The 23,483-nt window shown below is 43.2% G+C and overlaps 2 protein-coding genes across 5 annotated transcripts; one reads left to right on the forward strand and one right to left on the reverse strand.

Annotated features, from left to right (window-relative positions):
- Positions 1–320: 320 nt before the first annotated feature.
- On the reverse strand, positions 321–19,175 carry LOC146385947 (calmodulin-regulated spectrin-associated protein 3-like). Of its 4 annotated transcripts, none has more exons than XM_084931958.1 (19): positions 18,621–19,175; positions 13,959–14,236; positions 13,356–13,496; positions 12,395–12,481; positions 12,196–12,231; positions 11,637–11,684; positions 10,556–10,694; positions 10,049–10,188; positions 8,441–8,534; positions 8,293–8,344; positions 8,003–8,064; positions 7,874–7,904; positions 5,250–7,596; positions 5,050–5,171; positions 4,628–4,914; positions 4,442–4,541; positions 3,755–3,864; positions 3,510–3,628; positions 321–2,980 (listed from the first exon to the last, which is right to left on the reverse strand). In XM_084931958.1, exons 1-19 carry the CDS (start codon positions 18,754–18,756, stop codon positions 2,654–2,656), a joined length of 4,656 nt encoding a protein of 1,551 aa, XP_084788084.1. In that variant the 5' UTR covers positions 18,757–19,175; the 3' UTR covers positions 321–2,653. The 4 variants fall into 4 exon arrangements, with proteins under 4 accessions (XP_084788084.1, XP_084788081.1, XP_084788082.1 ...); XM_084931955.1 differs by having other exon boundaries at positions 5,250–7,698; XM_084931956.1 differs by lacking the exon at positions 11,637–11,684 and having other exon boundaries at positions 5,250–7,698.
- On the forward strand, positions 18,738–23,350 carry LOC146385948 (uncharacterized). The gene is made up of 2 exons (XM_084931963.1): positions 18,738–18,812; positions 22,109–23,350. Coding segments are annotated over exons 1-2 (501 nt in total). The 5' UTR covers positions 18,738–18,810; the 3' UTR covers positions 22,608–23,350.
- The last annotated feature ends 133 nt before the right edge of the window (positions 23,351–23,483 follow it).

Genomic DNA, 23,483 nt, shown 5'->3' on the forward strand with positions numbered 1-23,483 from the left:
GCGGCTCACGAGCCACTGTACCGTAACCGTAAGCCTATTTATACATTTACTATGTATCATTAATACATGTACATACATTAATCTATCCTTTCCTAATTACATGTAACATCCTTGTTACCCGAGATTGCTGCTCTTTTTCTCCCTTCATTTGGAAGGAGCCACAACAGCGCTTTTGAAGCTGAAGGTTGCTAATGCCTGGCCTAGCCAATAGCGAGGCTCTAAAAGAGCCAATAAGAGACTTTAGGTCAGTTATATAAAATTATCTTGTCTTCTCAATAAGATGAGGTCACATGCTGTAAGTGTGAGAAACGACAACAATGAAAGGTTTGATCAGTGGAGTTTAATCCAGTTTGTTATTTCATACATGTATGCTGGTTTGAAAGAGACCAGTTTCACTGTGTGCACTCAACCAAGAGCAGAGAACCGTTTCAGTAACATTCAGTCCAATCTGACTTCACCTTAACAAATGCTTTTGAATCCATAATGAATCTTTTTAGGTGTTTTGGTGCTTAAACGTACTGCCCTGTAACATTCATCAACTGTATAGAGATTTTCCATTTTTGCTGCAATGGGAAGTTTCTACTGCAGAAGGTGTGTGATTATAATGAAATGACTGCTGGCCATCTTTGAATATGACAGACCACATGTGGTGTAAAACCAGCAAAAGGTAATTCACTTGTCCTTCTCAGGTCATAAAACAAGACACGAGTTCCTTCTTTAATATTATGAACAGCAGGTAAATATTTAAAGCAACGGTGTCATCTTGCAAATAGTGCGTTTCACTGTTGTTTCTTTGCTATGTAGCAAAATTGGTCTGCTATGTTCATTCTCGCAGTGTTCAATCGTTTCACTGAGTCACTGACCAGGTTTCTGCCTTCTAATGTCCATGTAATTGTGTTAACTATGGAGGGACAAGGAAAATGAAGTGAGGTGTGGTCTGGCCACTGGCCTTACACTATTGTTTTTAATTGGTGATTTATTTGTAACTCCCCATATACAATATCTCTATCCGGTGTACATATATATATATACACCCAGTTTTTCCAAAAACTTAAAACGTTCCATTTAATGATCCAAATTAAAATTATTTAAACCTTATATTTTATTAAACATCAAATATTTAAAATGGGGTTTAAAAAAATGTTTATTTTTAAATTGATACAAGGAACAGATTTTTTTTTTTTTTAAACAAAAGAAATGGGACGCATCTGTGTGGGCTCCATTAAAGCTGAATGATATATACAGACCTTTTCCCCATTTTCAAGAAAGATCTTAGAGTTTCTCAGTCAAAGAGTGGTCTGATTGCATTAATAAAGCATGGCTCCACGGTAGAAGTTCAGGTGGCTTAGCTGGCCTGCCTGCAGTCCAGACCTGCCACATTATGAAACAAAAAATAAATAAAGAATAGAATAGAATAGAAAAGAACAGAAAATATGACATAGAGGCTCTGAACTGTTGAGAAGCTCAAGGTCTCCATCAACCTAGAAAATATTTAGCTTCCAACACAGTTCAAAGAGCATAATTTACAGATGAGCTTATGCAATGCAACCCACGATTTGTAAGCAATTTCATTTTTTTATTGTTATTTAGGCTTTATGCATTTCTTTATGCGTTGGGTGTCAGAATGTGTGGCAGCTGATGTGATCTAGTTGCAAAATGGTCTCCAGTTTATTGTTAGTTTCACAAATGTGAAAGACTTTCTTTTTTTTAATGAAAGATTCATTAGGGAATACAAAGATGGCAACGCTTGGAACTCCAGTCTGTATCAATCTCTTCCCAAGAGCACAACAATTCAGGTACTTCTAGATGTAAGCTTGTTTATGACACGTCATTCTCAAGATTTGATAAGTCCATGTATACAAAAGTTGTTTAAATTGGCATCTAATGCTCACATACCATCAATATAGTTTCATCAAAACCACAAGTTTCCACTGTGATCTTATTTTGAAATAAGCTTATACCACATACAGTAAATAACCATTCATGCTGTGGTAATCATCTCTGAGAACCGCTACACATTTACAGATGTCCAAAAGAAAAAGCTCGCCTCTGCTATATGTATCACATGGTTATGGCTATCTTTCATCTTGCCAAACAAATGTGCTTTATCCACCTACTAAGAGTTACTGGTAGAATTAACATCGTAGACAGCAAAGGTCCCGTCAGACACTCTGACGTGAAGGCATTTTCTCTGTCGTTTGGCTTTGTGTAAAAAACTGGTGTTTTACTTAAGGGGAGGACTGGCTAGCAATCGGTAATTTCATGAAGTTTTTCAGGAAACAACTATTTTCTTTCAAAAGAAAAAAACATGTTTGTATTTTCAAACAATGAAAGTGTACGTAAGGAGACTTTTTAAAAGTAACTAATCCTTGAGTAATTACAAAACCTTCCTCTGTGCTAGTGTGCTGCTCCTGTCTCAAAGTTGTGCTGTTGACACTTTCGTGCACATGAAGGGGACAAATCGCTCCAATTTCTTTTTTTCAATTTCTTGTAAAATCTGAGGCCAACAGAGGTAAGGTGTTTTTTATGCACACGCACGTCTACAGGCCTGTCAGTGTGCACGTATGTTTTTCGTGTTTCACTACAGTTTGACTGTAATTACAGTGTATTTAGAGTGTTTTCATCATCCATGTGCCACTGTGTGTACTGGATCTCACTTGGAAGTGACAGCCTTCTTAGTAACACTTGCTCTCCTGCTTCCTCCACCTCCCGCTCCTCCTCCTTGCCAGAGATGGCTGGGGATGGTGAAGGCGTCTACGCTCATGCCCATTGTTTTAGAGGGGATGGCACTAAACTGCTTCCTGTCTGAGCTGTATTTGTAGATGGACTCCACCTGAATGGAGCTAACCGTCCGTGGGCCCACCCCTGCCAATCGCGCAAGCTCCTGGGTGTCAGGGTTCATGGTGTAAACGCCTCGAAACTGGCAGCTGGAATCGCGGAAGAGGATGAGGAAGTGGTTGGCAGGACTCTTCTCCATTTCCTGAAGTTGGAAAAACATGAATAAAAGATGCAGTAAACATATGTTGCATCTGTGAGTATGGTCTACACCACGCATGTCTAAAGTCTGGCCCGGGGGCTGATCACAGACATCGGTCAGATTTTACATGGCCCTCGCTCCTACCTTTAAAATGCATTATTTATGGCCTGCCACCACAAACAGAATTAATACAGTGTCATTTCTTCTCACCTCAGTGTAGCAACACCAGTAAGTCACTGAGCTACTGATATTCAGCTTCAGGAGATAATTATGTTATTCTACTCTCTATATGTGAATGAAAAGCAGATTTATTTTGTTAAGGCTTCAAAACCAGATCACCATAATGAAAATGTTTGTGTTAGTAAAGTAAAATGTAAAAAACAGCACAATGTTTATGCTTCAAAAAAGGACGTGAAGGATTATTGGTCCCTGGGTGATTTTAATAAATATGGCAATAAATATGGCGCCTACAGTTACAGAAACAGCAGAATTCACAATGAGGTTGATTAAAAGTGAAGTAAAATGAGTTTACCTCAACAATCTTGTTTTTTTGAGACTCGTTGACCTTCCCTGCGAGGCAGCAGCGAGAGAGCGCATTGTGAATGATGAATTTATTGGACTTGAAACTTGGTTCCTTGAAGAGTTTTGGACCTGAAATGTAAAAAAACAAAACAGACACGCTGGTTTTTGCAGACCAACTACAGCTGAAAGCACTTGGCTATTGCTTACAAGTACAAAGGAACCGAGTGATCGCGTTGGACCTGCTTAACGTTGTACCTGAGTATTCTGGGGCAGGTGAAGTTCCATTTGAACCACTCTCCGAGTCCTTCTCTCCATTTGTCAGTCTGCTTGGTGTTACACAACCTGAAGGTGAATCAGGGCGGGTGCTGCAGAGAAACCAAGAGTGCCCTGGTCGCATTATGACATCATAATAGACAGCAGAGGTAGGCAGATTGATCCAAATATCGTTAGTATCAATATGAATGTTGGTACTGTATTTAAAATTTCGCTGTGTTGACAAACTACCCTATAAGACGCTCGTGAAAAAACAACAAATTGTTGCATTATTGATGTCAACGGATTTGCCAACATCAGGAAGTACAGGTAGTATATTTTCTAGCATGCCGGCTACTTCCTGATGAATTGGAGCAATGTATTGAACATAGAGGATAGAAACAAACTAAATTATTGAAAAACTATAAATAAATCTGCAATCCACAACCAGAATTTTCTCTTTTCAAAATTTTGAGTTAGTAAGTTAAATTTTTGGGAAAATAACTCAAAGGTAGGTATCAATATTTAAGTTAATAAGAACCAAAACAAATCCTATTTTTTCTGACTTTCTAACTTTACCACTGGAATTTCTGATATTTCACTCGGATGCAAACACCTGGCCAACTAACCAATGCTGCAATTTCTTAAGCTATGCTTGTGCTGCTGCGACCTGACAATGCAGCAGTGTACCTGCGGAGTCTCTTTGTGGGGTCACCACCATTGTTTCTTGGTTCGTCTGTGGCGGCCAGGTTGAGTGAGGAGTGAGAATAGACTCTGGTCAACTTAGTACCTGGGGAAGCAAATGGTAGAACATAAAAATAGTGCAGTCATTCAAATAATGTAGAAATACTTTTTTCGAAACTATTTTGGCTTTACCAGTCGCTCCCTTGGCGGGACTCAGAGATAGCTGCGTTTCCTCTCTGGTCATGCTGCGAGGCCGGGAGCGGCTTTTCTTAGTGGAAGTTCGTCCTTGGTTAGTCGATTTTTGCTTAAGAACTTTGTCCAGGTCCTCCATGAGTCTGAGTTGTTGCCGCCGTGCGTACTCCCCCCGTGTAAAATCTCCACGGCGAGCTGGAGTAGCTGGAGGTGTAGGAGAAGGTGAGGTCGTGGCTGCAGGAGGTGTGCTGGAAGGTGATGCCGCTTTTTTTTCTGAGGACGCTAGTCTAAACCCAACCAAACAAATTTAGGTTAATTTTACACACGTGCAGCTCGAATTTGGACTTGTTAATCAACAAATTCAAGAAATCTGTGGGGATTTACTTTGTATAGTTGCTTTCACAAATTTATAGAAATACTACCTGATTTCCCTTTCTTGCTCATTCCACTGTCTCCTCTTCTTTAGTTCCTCTGTTCTCTTCTGCTGTCGTTCTAACAGTACCGCTCTACGTTGAGCCATCTCCCCTTCACTGTGAACCTCCTCCTACAAACAAAGAAGCATGTAATTCATGTGCATCCAAAATACACTTTTCCTTCTCCATTCTCTTTTGCAAGAACTCACCTTGAAAAAAAATCCAATTCCTCCTTTGGCTCCCACTTCGTTCTGCTCTTCACCTGGTTCTAACATCTCTGCCTCTCTTGCATGTCCGCCTTTCGATTCAATTTGTTCTTTTGGCACATCGCTGTCTTCTATTGCCAAATTTAGTCGCTCTATTGGATCCAAAGGTTCGGCAGGGAGTCGTTCTGCAGGTTCCACAGCGGATTCTGTGTGGTCGCTCACGGAATCGGAGGAGAACTCCTGCCCCTCATCAGTTGGTTCATCGCTTCCCCCCTCTGGTCCCCCAAGAGATGATAATGATACTTCAATCAGGCTGCATTGCTTTCCCGCACCTGCGGCTCTTCCTCCTTCACCTCCTGTGCTGTATGCAGCAGACATGGACAAAGTCTCACTTTCAAATGAGCACTCAGAAGGAGCACCAGAGCTGCTCCCTCCAGCAGCTCTTAGACGATCTTGCCTGGGTTGCGGCAACCCTCCAATGACCCCTGTGTCTTCCTGCTCCAACTCCAGGCTAAACTGGGTGGGTGTTTCACTTGAGCCTGTGTCCGAGGTGCTCTCAGCGGCCTGTGGCTGCTGGGTAGCCTGGGGAGACTCCTGGGGAGTCCGGGGGCCACCGATACGGAAGGAAGAAGAGGTCTGTACCTGACACTTGCTGGGCGACACGCGCCGCAGGTGTGGGAGTGTGTCCACAGTTTGGGTCGGTGTCAAGACGCGATTGAGCGGAGGGAATTTAAGTTCGGAAGGCCGTGGGTGAGGCTGGTGTTGGATACGTGGATGGTGTTTGGGGCTGCGGGGAGTGGACTGACTCTTAGTGCGAGAAGCTGGGCAGGAAGAAGATATAATAGTTTTTGGTGATGTGGAAGAGGAAAGAAGATGAGACCGGCGTGATGGGGAAGAAGCAGATGGAGCATTGGGACCAGCAGGAATCACCCAAGCTTTACTGGTAGTCCTGGTTGGGGTTTTTGTCGGAGTTCTTGGTGGTGTTTTTGTTGGAGTGTGAGGAGGGGTTTTGGGTGGTGTTTTGGTATTACTTCTAGTTGTTGATTTTGGAGTTGTTCTGAGCATATTTTTGGGTCTTTGGTTGCTCATGAGTTGCTGTTGCTGCTCGGTAAGTTTCTGCATGTCCTTCTGTAGCGACTGCAGAGCCTCACTGAGTTTCTGCACCACCTCGTTGTATTCCACTAAAACGGCTTCCCCCACTTTCTCTGTTCCTTTTTCTTTCTCTGATCCTTTCTTACTTTCAATAGAGAATGTGACCTGTTTCTCTAACCGCGGAGGATTGGAAACAGATGGCTTTTCTTTCTCCTTCTCACCATCTTTCTTTTCTTTCTCCTCCTCCTGTTTCAGTTGTTCCTCCATGCGAGTGAGACGCTCATCAAGGGTCAGATTATCATCCGCTGCCTCACCCCCTCCTTCTCCTTGCTCTCTTTTCAGTTGAAGGAAAGCGGTTTTTCCAAGCCGCTGCCTGTGCTTGGCAAAAATAGCTTCGATACGTCTTTTTTGAGCTTCGATGCTTTTGCGTTTTTCCTCAAGACGAACTCCCAGTTCCCAGGCCTCAGAGCCAGGTTCCGGACCTCTGGGACCTGGGCTGTCCTGGCGCCCTACTGCACCTGCTGGGGTGGAGGGTGTGTTTGGAGTTGCTGGGGTTGTTGGAGTCTGAGCAGAAGCCGACTCTTCCCCAGGAGCAGCAGAGTGTCTTCTTCGGTTGTCTCGTCGCTCAGCAAAGCTCGTCATGCGTGGACTGTTGCTGGTGCTGTGGTTTCCCTGACGACCGCTACTGGGTCGTATGTTACCCGGGGCGTTTCTGGGCATATCGTCCGATGCTTCCGAGGAGTCGACGCTGCCATCTCGCAGTACAGAGTCGTCATCACGTGACATATCAGAACGTCCTGACCTCTCCCGGCTTTCTCTCCTTCCTTGCCTTTCATTGCCGCCCACTTCTCCTCCAACTGGCCGGTAGAGGATTCCGGAGCGACACGGAGCAGAGCTGCTGAGCTGGGGATTATCCTCTTCAGGCGAGTGCAGAAAGAAACCTGCTGGAGCTCCTTCAGGACGTAACCTGGGCTCCGGCCTGTCTGCCAAAGCTCCTTTCCCACCTTTCTCAGGTACCCTTCCCTTCTTCTGGTCTTTGCTGCCCGGTCTATGGACGACCTGCATCGCCTCCTCAATGGTCGGCAGCTCTCCCATTTGTGCAGTGTGTGCATATGGACCCCAGGAAGAGCGCTGCGATGGGGCTGAAGCGCTGACCAGGTGGCTGAGATCCTCCGGAGGGCTGTACGGAACACGAGTCATCCCTGCTGATGTCATCGGGGACGTCATTGCCGGGATGGCGGTGGCGAGGCTGTCAGTGCTGACGGAGCGAAAGACAGAATCTATTGGGTTTCCCATGACAATGTCAACATCACTGTCCAGGCCAAATGGGATGCTGAAAGTCACTGCTGACAGAGGACGACTGCAGAGAGGTGGGTGACAACGGAATGATGGATAAATGGATGAGTTGCACCAACAAGTATGGAAAAGCAGAGTCCACGGAAGCGAAAGTAAGAAGATTAAAAAAATTAAGATAAAATATGAGAGCAACACAACACTTACGATAGAAACCACATAAAGGGTTTAAGGATATCTACCTGATTTGTTTCTTTGTCCAGCTTTTGTTTTCTGCAAAGAAAATAACTCATAAGTCTCACACAATGGCTAATTGCACGCAAATGCAAAATAGCAATAGGCATAAAAGATGCGTGCCCAGTAACTGTTACCTGGTGAAACTGGAGAGGAGATGGGTACAAATGGTTGTTTAAAGATGAAAGAAGGAGAACCGCTGAAAAGGGACAACAGTGTTACACAACACAGCCAATTTTTGTCTGTGGCCCATCTGTTTGACTCAACAAATGGCTTGATTAGGTCCTGTTTGACTGTATTCAGATTTATTTCAGTTGAGTGTTATTTCCTACCCTGTAGTAATTTGGGTTTAGTGACTGGTCTTTTTTTAAAATAATATTTCTAACCACTTTTTGTATATGTACTTGTATGTGTGGCATGCTGGTACCTGTTGCTGTTACCAGTGACAGGACTAATACAGTCAGTTAACCCTGAGACATCTGAAAGGTACAGAATGCAGTGTTACAGTCAGTGAACAAATGTGCACAAAGCCAGTAAAGCAAAGAAGTTCTTATTAACGTGGTGAAGTCACAAACCTGTGAGGTCAATGGGCTGTACGGGTTGGACAAAATCAGGTTTCTTGATCTCAAACCACTCCAGCAGCTCTGCTATGAAGCTCATGATGTTAAGCTGAGGAAAAGAGTGTGTTAGCGTGACATATGGACATTATGAAGACAGCATCAGCACTGAATACATTACTTTAATGTCACGCCTCAGATTCAAGATAACTATATTACTATAACTATAAGATAGACCTTTCAGACATAACATTATGACCACCTGCCCAGTATGGTGTTGTTCCGCTTTGCTGCCAAAACAGCCTTGACCTGTTGAGGCACGGACTCTACTAGGCCCCTGAAGCTGTGGTATCTGCAAAAAGATGTTAGCAACAGATCCTTTAACTCATGTAAGTTGCAATGTGCCTCCATGGATCAGACTTGTTTGTCCAGCACATCCCACAGGAGCTTGATTGGACTGAGATCTGGGGAATTTGGAGGCCAAGTCAACACCTCAAACTCACTGCTGTGTGCCTCCAGCCATTCCTGAATCATTTTTGTGGCAGGCCATCAGGTAATGTCATGCTACAATGCTTAGGTACCTGGTACGAGTCAAAGTAACATCCACATGGATGTCAGGACCAAAGGTTTCCCAGCAGAACGTTGCTCAAAGCATCACGTTGCCTCTGCCGGCTTGGCTTCTTCCCTCACACACCGCCATCCACTTGATATAAAAGAAAACGTGATTCATCAGACCAAGCCATATTCTACCATTGCTCCATGGTCCAGTTCTGATGTTCATGTGTTCATTGTTGGTGCTCTCAGTGGTGGACAGCGACCCTGACTGGTCTGCAGCTATGCAGCCCCATACACAACAAACTGTGATGAACTCTGTACTCTGACACCTTTCTATCAGAACCAGCAGAAACTTATTTGGCAATTTCGTAATGGACTGGTTCTTATATAGTGCTTTTCTACTCTATCTGATATTTGGCATGCAGACTGTAGCAGATCGAACCAACAACCTTTCAGTTAGTAGGTGATCCACTCTACCACCTGACCTACAATAGCTCGTCTGTTGGATCAGACCACACAGACCAGCCTTCACTCTTCACATGCATCAGGTGGCCTTGGCCGCCCATGACACTGTTGCTGGTTCACCACTTTTCCTCCCTTGGACTACATTTTGACAGATACTGATCACTGCAGACTAGAAACACCCAACATGAGTTTAGATGCTTTTTTAAACCCCTTTTAAAGTTTAGCAGACGCTATGGCCCAATCATGCAGCCATCACAATTTAGCCCTTCGCTCAAATCTGTACCCTTGCCCATTTTTCTCTTGCTAACCCATTAACTTTGAAGCCAAAGTCTTTACTTCCTCTCTAGTATATCCCACCAACTCACGCCATGACGAAGAGACGATCGGTTTAATTCACTTCACCTGTCAGTGGTCATAGTGTTATACCTTTTCGCTCTAAAAGCTGGCTTCTGTTGCCCTCTAGTGGTTTAAATTGAAACCAACTGGTTTACATTCAGACCACAAACATTTTTCAGCCTATAGAAAGGATTAAGTTAGGAGTAAACACCCATACAAAGTTTCTCTGTTAACTAACAACAGTTTAATGTCAGAGACCGTGACGCTTACATGCAGAGTCGGTGGCGCGTAGAGCATATCCTCCACAGCAAGGGGGCAGCAGCTCTGCAAGCTGCTCTCACAGAACTCTTTGATCAGCTGCAGGTTGTAGAGAGAGTCAGCTACTGACATGGTATCCTTCAGACACACATCTGGAAGGAGTAAACAATGAAAAACAATGGAACAATGCTGCTTCCAGATGTTTGTCAAAGAGAACTTTAAATATATTTGCTTCAAATCAAGATAAAAGATGCTTTTTAAACCCTTTTTAAAAGCAAAATCTAAATAGAGAACATGAGAGGCACTATTGTGTTTTGTGACTATACTGATGTACTAAAAGTTACACGAAATGCATTAACATGCAACATTTACAGGAAATTGTATTTTAAATTACAGCCCTATCGCTTAAGCTGTTGAGTATTTTGAAGCGCACATTGACTAAATATAAATATTTCATCATCCTATCTGTACGTCTATGCACATCTATGCATGTGTGTTAGTGTCTGAGTTAACGTGTACCCTCTAGAGGCAGCAAGCTGGGGCAGTAATAGTGCAGCACAGCAGCTACTGCGCAGCCGTTAGACAGATCTTTGACCGCAGAAACCAGAGGGAAAGTGGGAGTCAACTTAGACTGCACTTTGTCCTTCCTATAGCGGATCTGGATAAGAAAAGAGAGGCAAGGAGAAGAAAATTGACATGGGGGGAAAAAGAAAGTTTTGCAAGAAGAAAAAATAAGTGAGACTACGAGCATACAGGCAGGGAAATGGGTTGTTTTTAAAGGGATTCAGAGAGAGACTCAGAAGTAGCAAAGGAAATATAAAATCAGCCAGCGTTGTGTTTCCGTCAGACAAGAAACAAAAGCATTGACTTAAAGTGTGAAGCCAGCCAAACGCCAGGAAAAACTGCAAAGAGAAGAAAAGCCCATAGAAACAGAGCACAAGACCAATGATGCCTCAAGTTTGTACACATATAGACACAGCAACCAGAAGGTGCAGTGCAACAGTTAAAAAGGGACATTGCAAACAAAGAAAAAAGACTGAAAGAAAGACGTGAAAAGGAGGATGTTTGTTTTTCGGTGTCCATGCAGTGGTAATGGGCACTGATGACACTGTGAGCCTTTGCTTCTAATTGGCATTGATTAAATGAAAAAAGTAAAAAAAAAAAGAAAAGAAAAGGTGAGTCTTGCAGCTCAGACGCCGCATCAGTCTTTGACGTCCACATGAGATAAACAAACCCAAAAACAAGGCATCTGTAACGTAAGCTGACTGTTCCACAGCCTTGTTAGAGCAGGACAAAGAAGGCGCGTTCAGCTTCAAAGGGTAGCACACAGTGGCGCCGTGCCTCCTATAACAAGGCTCTGTAACACACAACGATAACTATGGAGAAGTTGTGTTAAAGGCTAATGAGTTTTAAAGTGATCCATCCAGCCTCGAGGTTGGAGTGGTGGTTAGCTCGCAGTCAGCTGTAAGGTCAGTCACTGGTCGACAGCGTGGTAGGTGAGGTGTGGCGATTGGTCGGTTTGTCGGTCAGTCGAGTGCAATGGTACGGGAAGCGGGGGTGGGGGGAGAGGGTGAGAGAAGAGCGAGGTGTTATACGTTACCACTGGCGGCTTATTCCCCGACTCCTTCAAACAAAAAGCGATAGCATGCTGGATGGGGGATGGCAGAGAGAGGGAAACAAGCATAAATGACAAGGGGGCCGCTCATCATGGGAACCGCCACACCAAAAAACGTCTGCTCAGGGGGGAGAGGACAGAGAGATGGAGGAGGAGGAGAGGAAGGGGACAAACAAAGGGAGCACAGATGTCTTTTAATAACCACTTAATAAAGGTCACTTCACCTCTGTCGCCTCCTTCTTCAACAACTCCTCCTCCACCTCGCCTCTAAAAATCTGGCTCATTTTGAGATGAAACTGATGACTGAATGTAACAACGTCAGAAACACCCAGGGTCCAAAACAGCATCAGTTGACAATAATAAGGAGTTTCGGGACATAATGGGGCAACAGATCGGTCAGCTGGTATTAAGATAAGTCTACTGGACACTTTTTATGAGGAGACAGGTAAAAGGTATGTGTGGGCATTTCCAGCAGGCACAATAATGTCAGCCGTAGCAGATGGACAGACAAAGAGGACAACAGAGAAGAGAAGAGTACACTTACGGGGACTAGTTTCCAGTACCACCGGGTGGACTGACACTGCCAGAGATCAAGGAGTGACACAGACAAACCGAGGGGAGAAAACAGAAGCAGGGCAAGGTCAATGTTTGAAGCTGCAGCAACATAGCAATGAGGCACATACATGCTTTATTACAAGTCATCAAGCATGTGAGTATTTATGTGTTTGTTGGCGGTATTTTACCGAGTCCTGAACAGGCTGCAAGTCTGTGCAATTCTGTGACTTAGGCGGCTCTTCTTCTTCTGTGCTTTCTCTTAGCTTCTGGTTCAACTGCAAATGTAAGACAAACACTATTACAGTAGAACTCACACGATTTCAAAGTTACAATGTTTTATCACAAGAAATAAAATGTTTCTTAGCCAATGCTAGCTAACATGCTAGCATTAGCTGATAATGAAATTATAATGATAATTTCTTTAGCTTAATTAGCAAGTTTCACTATCCCAGCTGTCATGGCGTGAGAGATGGGGTACATCATGGACTGTAAACAAGTCTGCCCATTTTACAAGATTCGTTCATTCCACGTTTCAGAAACAACAATTATCCAAGATACGGTCACTGGCTAACAACATGTGATTGACACGTTGTAATCCAATAAATGTGTGGTTTCACAGTCAGATCCTCCCCTCTCTTGTCACGCCCAGAATCAAAACACCATTCTGTGATTGTGGAAATACTGATGCTTTAAACCAGTAGAAACCAGTGGTTGTCATCATAGTAGTTATGTCCGTCTTTTATACCGTCTCTTGACAGCATCCATCTGAGGATGAAATGGTCATGTAAATCTGCATAACTTTGAATCTCAATACAATTTCATCTAGTGAGGTTTTTTTTATGTCTTCTCTGCTACAAAGACCAACACTTCTTTGTATCGGGTTGTAAACGTGTTTATTTTTGTTGTAAAGCTGGACATTTTAACAGTCGGTGTGGATTGATTCGCTTTTGGAGCTAACCTCAGGTTGCCACTGGAGACAATGCAGAGTCTGTGGTATTTCAGCATTCAGATTCTCATGACTAGTCCTGTCAGTGATGTTGTGTTATGTGTGATAACTTAATCTAAGGCTTTAAACCAATAAAAACCATGAACTGGGACAGAGGTTGAATCTGCTGAGACCAGCAGAAATCACCGATGTTGTGTTCTCACCCTGTTGACCCAGAAGAGCAGTCCATTCTCCCACGGTGCTCCAACACCCATCTGCTCCGCCTCCACCGCCATTTTCACCTGGCCCACCGTCTCTTTGGTAGCCAGTGACATCAGCGAGTCAATAAGGGCGAGGTGGGCTTTCTGCACCAATCAGGGAGAAGAAGGACCATTTAAGCACCTGAGTAGCTGGTATGACTGAGACTGAAATGTTGGCACAGTTGGAAAGGCCAGTCTGAAGATCGTGGTAAAGCACTTCTATTTTCGGCATTTCTGTAATGTATTGGTTTCGATGGAAACAGTACATCATGAACTATCCTTTAATATGAGCTTTCTTTATTGTTTCCTTCTTTTCTTTAGATTTGCTTCTCTCCTCCTATCCTTCCTTCTGTTGTTTCCTACCGCCCTCCCTGGCTATTGTCTGGCCTTCCTCTTTTCCTTCCTGTAAATGATCCAATCTTACATTGGAAACCTCCTATAAAAAATGTTTTTAAATTGTATTTAAGTGACTATTCAAATGCTACCTGAGATGCTGAAAGCATTCAACCACTTGCAGGTTGAATTTAAAGTAGAAAATACGCCATCATGCAAATACACAACACACACCGTTTTAATAGGGCTACTGCTAAGGTCCTCCTCTGTGACATCGGCATCCTGGACCTTTGGAGCGAAACCTTTCTTAATGAGGAACTGCAGGAGGGCAGAGTTATCAGCTGGAGACCCCTGCGATGCTGGCTGAGAGACCCCGTGTGCCTGGGCAAGCAGTGCCTGAGCTCTGCAGTAGATCTCCGGGGAGAGAAGCAGCTTGGAGACAGCTGGCTTCAGGTGCTCTTGTTCATACTGGTCCTTATAGAGTGGATCGCGCAACTCCACTGGAACGTTCTCTGAAAAGAAAAGGACATTCTCACTTTGGTTTTTGGAAGAAGAGTCCATATTAGCAAATATTAGCAGCCAACAGGTCTTCCTGTTGGCTGCTCTCTTTAGGGGTCACCACAATGGATCACCTGCCTCGCTCTCATTCACATGGTGGTCAGAGCTCACTTCACAGGCCAGATTTACTAACACACTGTTCACAAACTGGGTTTTTGTTGGAGAGAACACAGTGACAAGAATGCATACATGAGGTGGGAACGTAGAGCTTTTTGCAACTGACCCTGTCGCATTTGTGATTCTGGAAGTTACTCTTTCAAGGCACAAAATATAGAGAAGGGAATATTTAAGTCAAGCAGATTTTTCTTAATTGTACAGATATTTAACACTGAATCACACCTATTACAGGGTAGCTGTAGCTAAGGAGGTAGAGCAGGTCATCTGCTGATTGGAAGGTTGGTGGTTCGATCCCTGGCTCCCTTCAATCTGCATGCCAAATATCCTTGGGCAAGATACTAACCCGAAGTTCTTTGCTGATACATCCACTGGAGTATGAAAGGTAGTTAAAAAGCATAGAAAAAAACTTATTTGAGATTTGACTTCCACGCCATTTTGACCTGTTCAGTAAATCTGACCTTAAATCTTCTTAGAATTAGCATATTAGCTCAATGGATGTTGCTAGCATGCAAAGGTATAGAGAAAAATTCTTTATGAAATATTTTTAACTGTCAGTTTGACCAGTAGTAGCTTTTGAAAAAGAGGTTTGAGATTAAAGAACCAACTTCTAGCTCCTCTTTACACAACGATCAGGCATTACATCATGACCACGTGTCCAATAAGGTGTTGTTCCCCTTTTGCTGGAAAAACAGCCCCAACCTTTTGAGGCATGGACCACTGAAGGTGTGCTGTGGTATCTGGCACCATGTTGTTGTCAACAGATCCTTTATCCTGCTGAAAGAGGCCACAGCCAACAGGGAATACCGTTTCCATGAAAGGGTGTACCTGATCTGCAACAATGCTTATGCTTAAAGAAACGATGCCAGATGCAAAAGATACAACTGTGTTTAGAAATTCAAAGGACGGTCACTGAATGGTGCAAGCTGTACACTCATCTATTATCTCCAAGCCGAGATCATTGAGAATAAGAACTTGTCCACTTTATACAAGAGCTACATCTCTTAGGTGCATGTGAGCCGATATATATGAGGAGAAAACACTGAGCTTTTCTGTGCTGTGCTCTGGGAACGGTAAAAACTGCCAGCTGGAATTCTGATGCAGAGAAAGGCTTTATGAAAACACTGCCCAATGTAAAAAAAAAAGGCTGCAGCAGTCACCCAGGCTGTTTGCAGCCAGCCTTGTCACATAAACTGTGGAAAAATATAAATAACTTATGGAACACACTGAAGACGTATTCCCACAATGGAAATCTGTGACGGAAAGCTACAGAATCTGACTGCAGGAGGCAATAATGTCATCATCTTCATGTACAGCTCAGCTAGGTTACCCAGACAAGAGAGTGTGTGTTTGTGAACATGTCCAGTCCGCTAGGAGTTGGTCAGTTCATAGACACATACACACTGTGACCACAAAAACACACAATTCCCTGACTGACCCATATTCCAACTTGGCATGATCTGGAAGACTGGAGTAGATTTGAAGGAACTCTCAGAGCTCGCATGACTTCCGTTCACTCTGCAGTCAGTCCCTGATCTCTTTAAGTCTCTGCCATTATTTTCTACCCCCTCACTTCTTCATCCGTCCACACACATTTTCAGAGTGACCCACAATGAGCGCCACAACTACTCTCCACTGTCGTAAGGCTTACTTATGTAACTGAAACTCCTCCTTCCTATGCTGTGGCCCATTTCTCTGAGGAGAGGAGACAAAAGATTTGACGAGCACATCGATTACACTGAGCACACACTGCAGTGCAGTGTGACACACGTGCAATGTTTTTGGGGTTGAACCCCTTTGCCTTTCAGACTCTGTAAAGAGAGCTGGGAGGAAACAGGACTGCGGTCACTATGGGAACGATGAAAATGGAAAGTGGCCATTTGTCCCAATCCCAGCTGAGGCAATGAGACTGGACTGCAGAGTAGGAATCGGCTAAAGCATTTAACGTTACACAAAGTGTATCTGGGAACATAACAAACAGGACTGTGGAGCTATCCATTTAAATCTTTCTACCACAGTGCAAACACATGTTTAGGGAAGCAGATATGGATTATTTTCTCCATGGATTGACCTGCTAATCATTCTAAAAACAATGAACAATGTCCAGGATAGATTTCCAGAGCCAATCTCAGACTCTTCAGACTCTTCAGATTGTTTCCTTGTGCAACCATTATCCCAGAACATGAAAAACATCCTGTTCTGTCAAAGAAAAGCAGAATATTCCACTAGTTAAAATGGGAATTTGTAACATATAAGCTTGAAAACTGAGAGAAGGTACTAATCTGCTTGAATTCAAATGGTTCCTCTATTTAGACGAATTTAAATTCATGTTGAGTTAAAGTCCACTCATCATTTCAGGGTTACATGTGCTGAAATTGATGATTTCCTTACTACCAGGGAAACCAATGAATGCCAGCTCTTTCAGGACATAAATTTAAGTCAACATTATTTTGGGTTGCATCTGAAAAAGTTGAATGGTTGCTAAATCCCAGCACTCACAGAAGGTGGTTCAGTTCTAGTTGGTGTAGACCAAAAACAGAGCTAAAACTGATGTGAACACATACGCATGTGGTGACTCTCGGTTTGTCACTTCTCGTGAGTTAGAAATATTTTATTGATGATGCGTGACTCCTGCTCAGACAGGACAATCCTGCCAAAGAGATCTTAACTCTCAGTGAGGCCATTTCCTGGTTAAATAAAGGTCACAGAGTCTTTACTAGAAGACTATTACCTAACTTGACTTGGAAACCACATGATACCAAGAAAAAAAATACAACTGGTTTCATAATGTCTCTGTTTGTTTTAAAGTGACACAATCATTAGATAACAGCTCTCTGCGGTCCTGTCCACTGTTTGGGTGGAATAATAAACCTCGTCAGTGTGAGGACTGTGACTGGTGAATGAATCTCACGTGCAGCTTTATTAGTGGCATTTTCTTCGGGGCTTCCATTAAAAATTCAACAAGACACCCCAGTGGACATTTTCCAGTTGACGGATAACAATGAAGCCTCCCTGCTGAGAGGCTTACAGCTCATCTCTCCTCCTCTCTGCTGTCCTGCACTGACGGGGAGGCCAGACACAAATGTGATATGAAATTCTGTCTAAAGCCATTACTGCAGCAGATAACCTGGATTATTACATGCGCAGGTTTACTACTGCTTAGTTAGCCTGCTGTGTGACATCACTGCCTTAGCCAGCACAGTCTGAACCTTCCCACATGCACATTATGTGAGATTGGGTCATGTCACATTTGTCATGCTAAAAGGAGGCCGGAGGTAGCCACAACACTAACCAGAGCAATAGCAGCTGGCAGGATACTGTACTGCTTCAAAATCAAATAAGGTTGTGTTTTGGTCGGTTGGTTTGATCAAATGACAAAACTGCTGATTGCAGACCCAGCCACGCAGTATGATGTCACCCGATACAGAGCAGGCATAAAGTGCACAAAGACCAAAGCTGACCTAACATTTCTTCCACAGTGTGACCAAAATCTAAACAACGTGGTCTTCATGAGAGGTGGTTTAACGCAGCAAGATGCTGCACCTACACCTGCATACAGCATTCAGAAACCCTCTGCATTCTTTGGCCTGTTAATGCAGGGAGGAGGTGGCACTTGTGCCGGGTTTATTCAGAACTTCTTCAGGGAATGAATGCGTGTGGTGCAAGAAAGCCATCCATTGTCTTAGCAGCCCCACTGTGTCACCTTCACCACACCGTGCGTGCGTAACAGTGACACAAATATTATGCGGTCTTGACCCATTTAGAGCAGGCCCACGCATAAGCTATACACACATTTTCCAAATCCACAAAAAAAACCCAACAAATAAATTTGCTCGTCGTTACAAATCTCTCCACAGGCCTGACTGAGCCCGGCTCTGACAAAGGCTTTGTTGTCCGGTTCCTCCACGCATCACGCACCACTGAGGAGATTCCTTCTGACAAGCCTCGTGCTCACGTCAAATAATTGGCTAATATGATAACCTGCACGCGCTGTGGAAACTGCACACCCGATAGAGGGGGGGGAGACGCTGGCGCAGGTTAACCACGAGCATTGTCGGGGCAGAGGATGATAATGATGGATGACGCGGAGAAGGGCTTTCCCTTGAAGGCAGATAGCGGGGTTAGACTGACTCGGAGCTGCATATGGAGCGGGATACAGCGGGATAAATTATTAAGCGCCCCACCCAAGATGCGCCTCAGCTGTGGGTAGAGACTGGAGGGTACCTGCAGAGCCGTAGGATTTCGACAGCAGCCACCGAACGCTGGCGCAGATCTTGGCTCGATTGAAGTCGTATTGGTCCAGCGGTTTGATCTCCGGCACCGAGAAGGTCTTCTTCATCGCGCTGGGAGAGTCCACCATGGCTGCGGTGTACCGCACCGAAGACACGGAGGCAGCAGCAGCAGCACCGGGGAAATGTGAGGAGGGATGGAGAAGGAGGCGGGGGAGGAGGGGAAACGGAGGAGGGCTCTGCGATTTAGACTGAAGACAAACAAATGAATGATAATAAATCAGTTATCACAAACAGAGGGTTGATAATAGAAACGTGGTCTGCTGACAGATTTGTTTCTTTTAAAAAATAAATGTCACACTGGTGCCACCAAGCCGGCTCCACGCCCCCCTAAACGTCACAAATCAGCCAATGAGGATGTTCCTCAGATCGGCGATGCTCTCCGCAGCAGCACAAACAGCACTAACAAACCTCCGCTCCGGTTCACAAGAGCACATTGATGGAATTACCCGACGCCACTTTTCAGCCTGTAGACTCGGCATAAACGCGAGTAACAGCCTCCTTCCTCCACACGGCGGCGCCCTTGAGCAAGGCATCAACTCGATCACTCACACGATCACTCACTACATCTGGAAAGTATTCACAGCGCTTCGTTTGTTCCACGTTGTGTCATGTTACAGCCGTATTCACGTTCATTTTCACACCGTATTCTAACGCAGTAACCTCAAAGAGAAAGTGAAAAGTTTGCGTGAAATTCTTGCAAATTTTACCCAAGCGTCACACAAATGGGTAGCTTTACTATAGCCTACCGAAACAAACTACAGAAACAAACAAAAGATTTTATGATAAAAGCAAACTGAAGCACTCTGACACCCCCATGAACCTGTGAACCGAGGACTAGACCGTACATAGATTTGTCACCCTAAGACCCTTACATGGTCTTGTTATTGATATGTTCCCCCCCATGTGATAGTTAACCTAAAAACCAGTCTGATGCTCTTATCTGGTTGAGCCCTTGGAGGTTGAAGGTTTGCATGACCACAAATTATGAAACAGCTGCCTGCAGACAGAAGAAAATACTGAAATTCATTCAGTGCTGAAACTGCCAACTCGGCACTAAATGAATTTAGACAACCAAAACATTTTAGTGAATATAACCAGTGCTAGGTGTTACAAACTCAGGAAACAGGAAACCACCCTGACAATCAAAACATCAGCAATGTGCTGCTAAAAAAGCCATGCTGCAGCACATCTTAAGTCTTAACATACAAAATCTCAAAGAATCTTCGTTTTATGGAAGCATTTCTCTTGCGGCATCCAAGAAACACAAGAAAACCGTTTAAGCTTGAATGTTCTAAAAAGCTTTTGCACTGTGTAAGAAACTGCAGGAGCTGGATCTCGCGTGAGCAAACATGATGCCCAGAAACCTGCAAACTGCATCAGGAATCTGGTTAAAATTAAACTGAGTGACTCTGAGATTTCTGAGCAGAGAGGATAAAGATGGAGCCGAACAAGAGAGAGTGAGAATGTGAATGATTTATCTTCTGGATCAGCGAGCTTCAGTTTTGTTTCAGTTCAAACCTTCTGTGACACAGGACCCAGGGTGAGGCGGTGCTTGACATTGTGCTCAGTTGTTGTTGAAGTTCATCCAAAAAGAAAAAAAAACCCAAACAGAAAAGCACAAAGTTCAACATTGATCCACAGGGCACTCCGGTTAAATGTAAATGGACAGTTGTGTAAGTGAAAAACTGTAATCAGCAAACATACATGTCATATTCACAAGTGTCCATAATGGATTTTTAAGAGGGAGACATGCCTCTTTGACATAGCAGAAACACAAGCAGAGTCAGCTCTGGAGAATGTCACAGAACAGGTTGGTTCTTCCAGGTTTTTCTGTGTTTGGTGCATGATCACATGAAAAAAAGCCCAGTCTTTGTCACAGAGTCAGGAGGACAGGGGTGTTATCTGATGTTGATTCTTAAGAGACTTTCCATTAGGGTAAGTGTTGTGTAAATGTTCGTTATAAGCAAGTCTCAGGTTTAAACTCGGCACAGACGACACGGAAAGTCATCCAAAACATTTGTTCGGTCTGACTGTGGAGAGCACTTGCGGTACGTAGACTTCATTACCCTGGCTTTCTCAAATCAGATAATATAGTATGAACAGGAACTGATCTTTGTTATACTTCTTTTACCTTTTGAAATATAAAAGTTGTCAGGTTTGATAACTCTTTGTGTTGTACTTACACTACCAAAGCTACTTATTGTATGTGACAGTTATTGTTGCAAATAGCAGAGACTGAAGTGATAGTCCAGAGTGGAGTGATATTAGTTTGAACAGTGATACTATTTATATGTGCATTTTGAGTGAAACCTTAAACCTAACCCTAAGTAAATGTGACAGGAAAGTGTAATCAACACATCTTCAATGTGTGGTTTCTGGTGTGGCCGTTACACTAAAGATCTATTTTTGTCCAGAGAGTTAGTGTGAATAGTATGGCAATTTCCATATATGGCTTGTGAAATTACCATACTATTCATATAAATCGCCAAACTAGAAATTTAAAAGCACACTATATTTCTGTATATCTACACCTATATAAATACGTATTTACACTGGTCAAAAAATTAAAGGAACACTTAAAGACATCAGATCTCAATTGTAAATAAAAAAATAAAATCTTCTGGATATCTATACTGATACAGACTGGATCATGTGTTATGAAGGAAAGGAAACTACAGAGGGCTGAATTTAAAGATACTGAAAATCAAAGTGGAAAAATTATGCAGGCTAGTCCACTCTACTGAAATTTACTTGCAGTAACTCAGAAATTTGTCTTGCCCTCACATGCTTGTACACATGCCTTATAACATTGTAGCATGCACCCAATGAGACAACAGATGCTCCCCCCAGCTGGATCAGGGCATCACTTAGCTCCTGGACAGTCTGAGGTTCCACTTGGCTCCAATGGTGGAGCTGCCACTTCTGGTATTTTATGGTAACTGCCAATCAGCTGTCACAGTGCTGGGCAGTGAGCACGGAGCCCACTAGAGGATGTTGAGCCTTGTTGGGCATCTTTACCTTAGATCACCATCATTAATTAACTTTCTCCTTGACTGAGAACGAAACTCTGTAATATAATCAAATTAACCAGATGAGTAGGTAATAATCAAATACAGCCTTTTTCTAAGACCTAACACTGAAATACATTTAACCACCATCAGCTTGGAATGACCCTGCTGACATTTTCAGTTTTCAAATTTTGCTTATCCCAAAACTCCAAATATAGTTACACATTCTTACCTGGATGACTGCGCATGCATCAAGACACAGTTACACGTTAGGAGTTTTTATTTAAACAATCTTAAAATCTAGCTTTCAAATTGTTTAGGTATTATGTATGAGGTATATTTACAGCTGTTGTAAAAAGCTGCCAGAACAACTTGTGCGTTTGTGCTGATCACATTTTACTTCTTCCTGCAGGTCAGCAATGGGTGGCTCCTCCTCAAAAACAACCATCTTTTGGCCGAAGAAGAAGAAGAAATCACCTCTGAAAAAGACCTGGAGTCAACTGAAGAGGGTGCTGCCTCATAAGAAACGCAAGAAGAACGCTCTGTCACTGGACAAACTGAGTGTGAAAAAGTCGAGGAAGGACAAGCATTCCAAGAAGAAATTGTCACTGACAGCAAACAAGAAAGTGCCGACATTGCTGAAAGGACTCTCGATGGATTACACAAAGAAAGAGACGAGTCAAACTGGTTCACTGGGAAGGAAGGAGAAGGACAAAGGGGGCCTGGAAAGAGTTGGAGAGCAAATCAAAAAGAAACTTTCCAAGGATGAGAAGAAAGACATTACCAGTCAGACAGACACTGTTCCTCTATCTGAGGAAAATAAGGCAAATGATCCAACAAGTGAGGCAAAGGTGCCTAAAAAGAAACTCAATGAGATCATACGATCCATTCGTCCAGCTGCAAACAGATAACAACCGCCTCTGGCAGGAAGACGTGACAACTCTGTAAACAGGCCACAGGACAGTCAGGAAGATACACGTTTTTAATGGCATCACTCAGAGAGCAGATTATAATGGCAGAAAACGTGTTACAGCCATCAATGGTTCTTCTTTTAAACATGTCAGTTTCTCCCAAAATCAATATTAATCAGCTGCAATATTTTACTCGAAAGCTTTACTCACTTTACTCAGCAATAAAAACATTTGCGGATTATCATCCTGCTGACAAATGATGGGCTTCATCCCCCCCGTAAATTACTACTGAATACTGTTACAATATCAACCATTACAATGTCATTGCAAATTTAAGTTGTATATTTCTATGACAAACATTGTACAAGTGAACATTGTTTCCACTGAGCAGAGACAATTTACATTATGCAAACACAAGCAGCATGCAGCGAGTGGAAAAAAACCTAAATAAAAACAACAACTTGCATCTCATTCTTATATCACACTGGCTGTATATTAAAAAGAAACGCAACATTTGTAACCACATTTTTCACTGGCTGTAGATTTACAAGGCACGGCGCTCATTTTGACGAATAAAAGAAAACGAAAATTGTGCGTCATAACAGGCACGTATACCTTGAGGGATTTAAAAACAACAACAACAATCCATATAACATTTGTGACAGGAACACCATCTACAAATGTTGGCAAGAAAAAAAAAAAAGTGCTGCTGATTGGACAAAAAGTGTAAGAAACCCCCTAAAATCGTTTTAAATCTTTGAACTAGTTTAAAAATATCAAACCTAATCTATAACTTTAATGTTACTAAACTACTTATTAATGCCCTTAGAGTGGCCATTGGGCCCCTGTCTGAAACTATATCTGCATACACAACAG

Source organism: Perissodus microlepis, chromosome 6 (genome assembly GCF_051167445.1).
Source record: "Perissodus microlepis isolate ML-2025 ecotype Zambia chromosome 6, ASM5116744v1, whole genome shotgun sequence".
NCBI lineage: Eukaryota > Metazoa > Chordata > Actinopteri > Cichliformes > Cichlidae > Perissodus > Perissodus microlepis.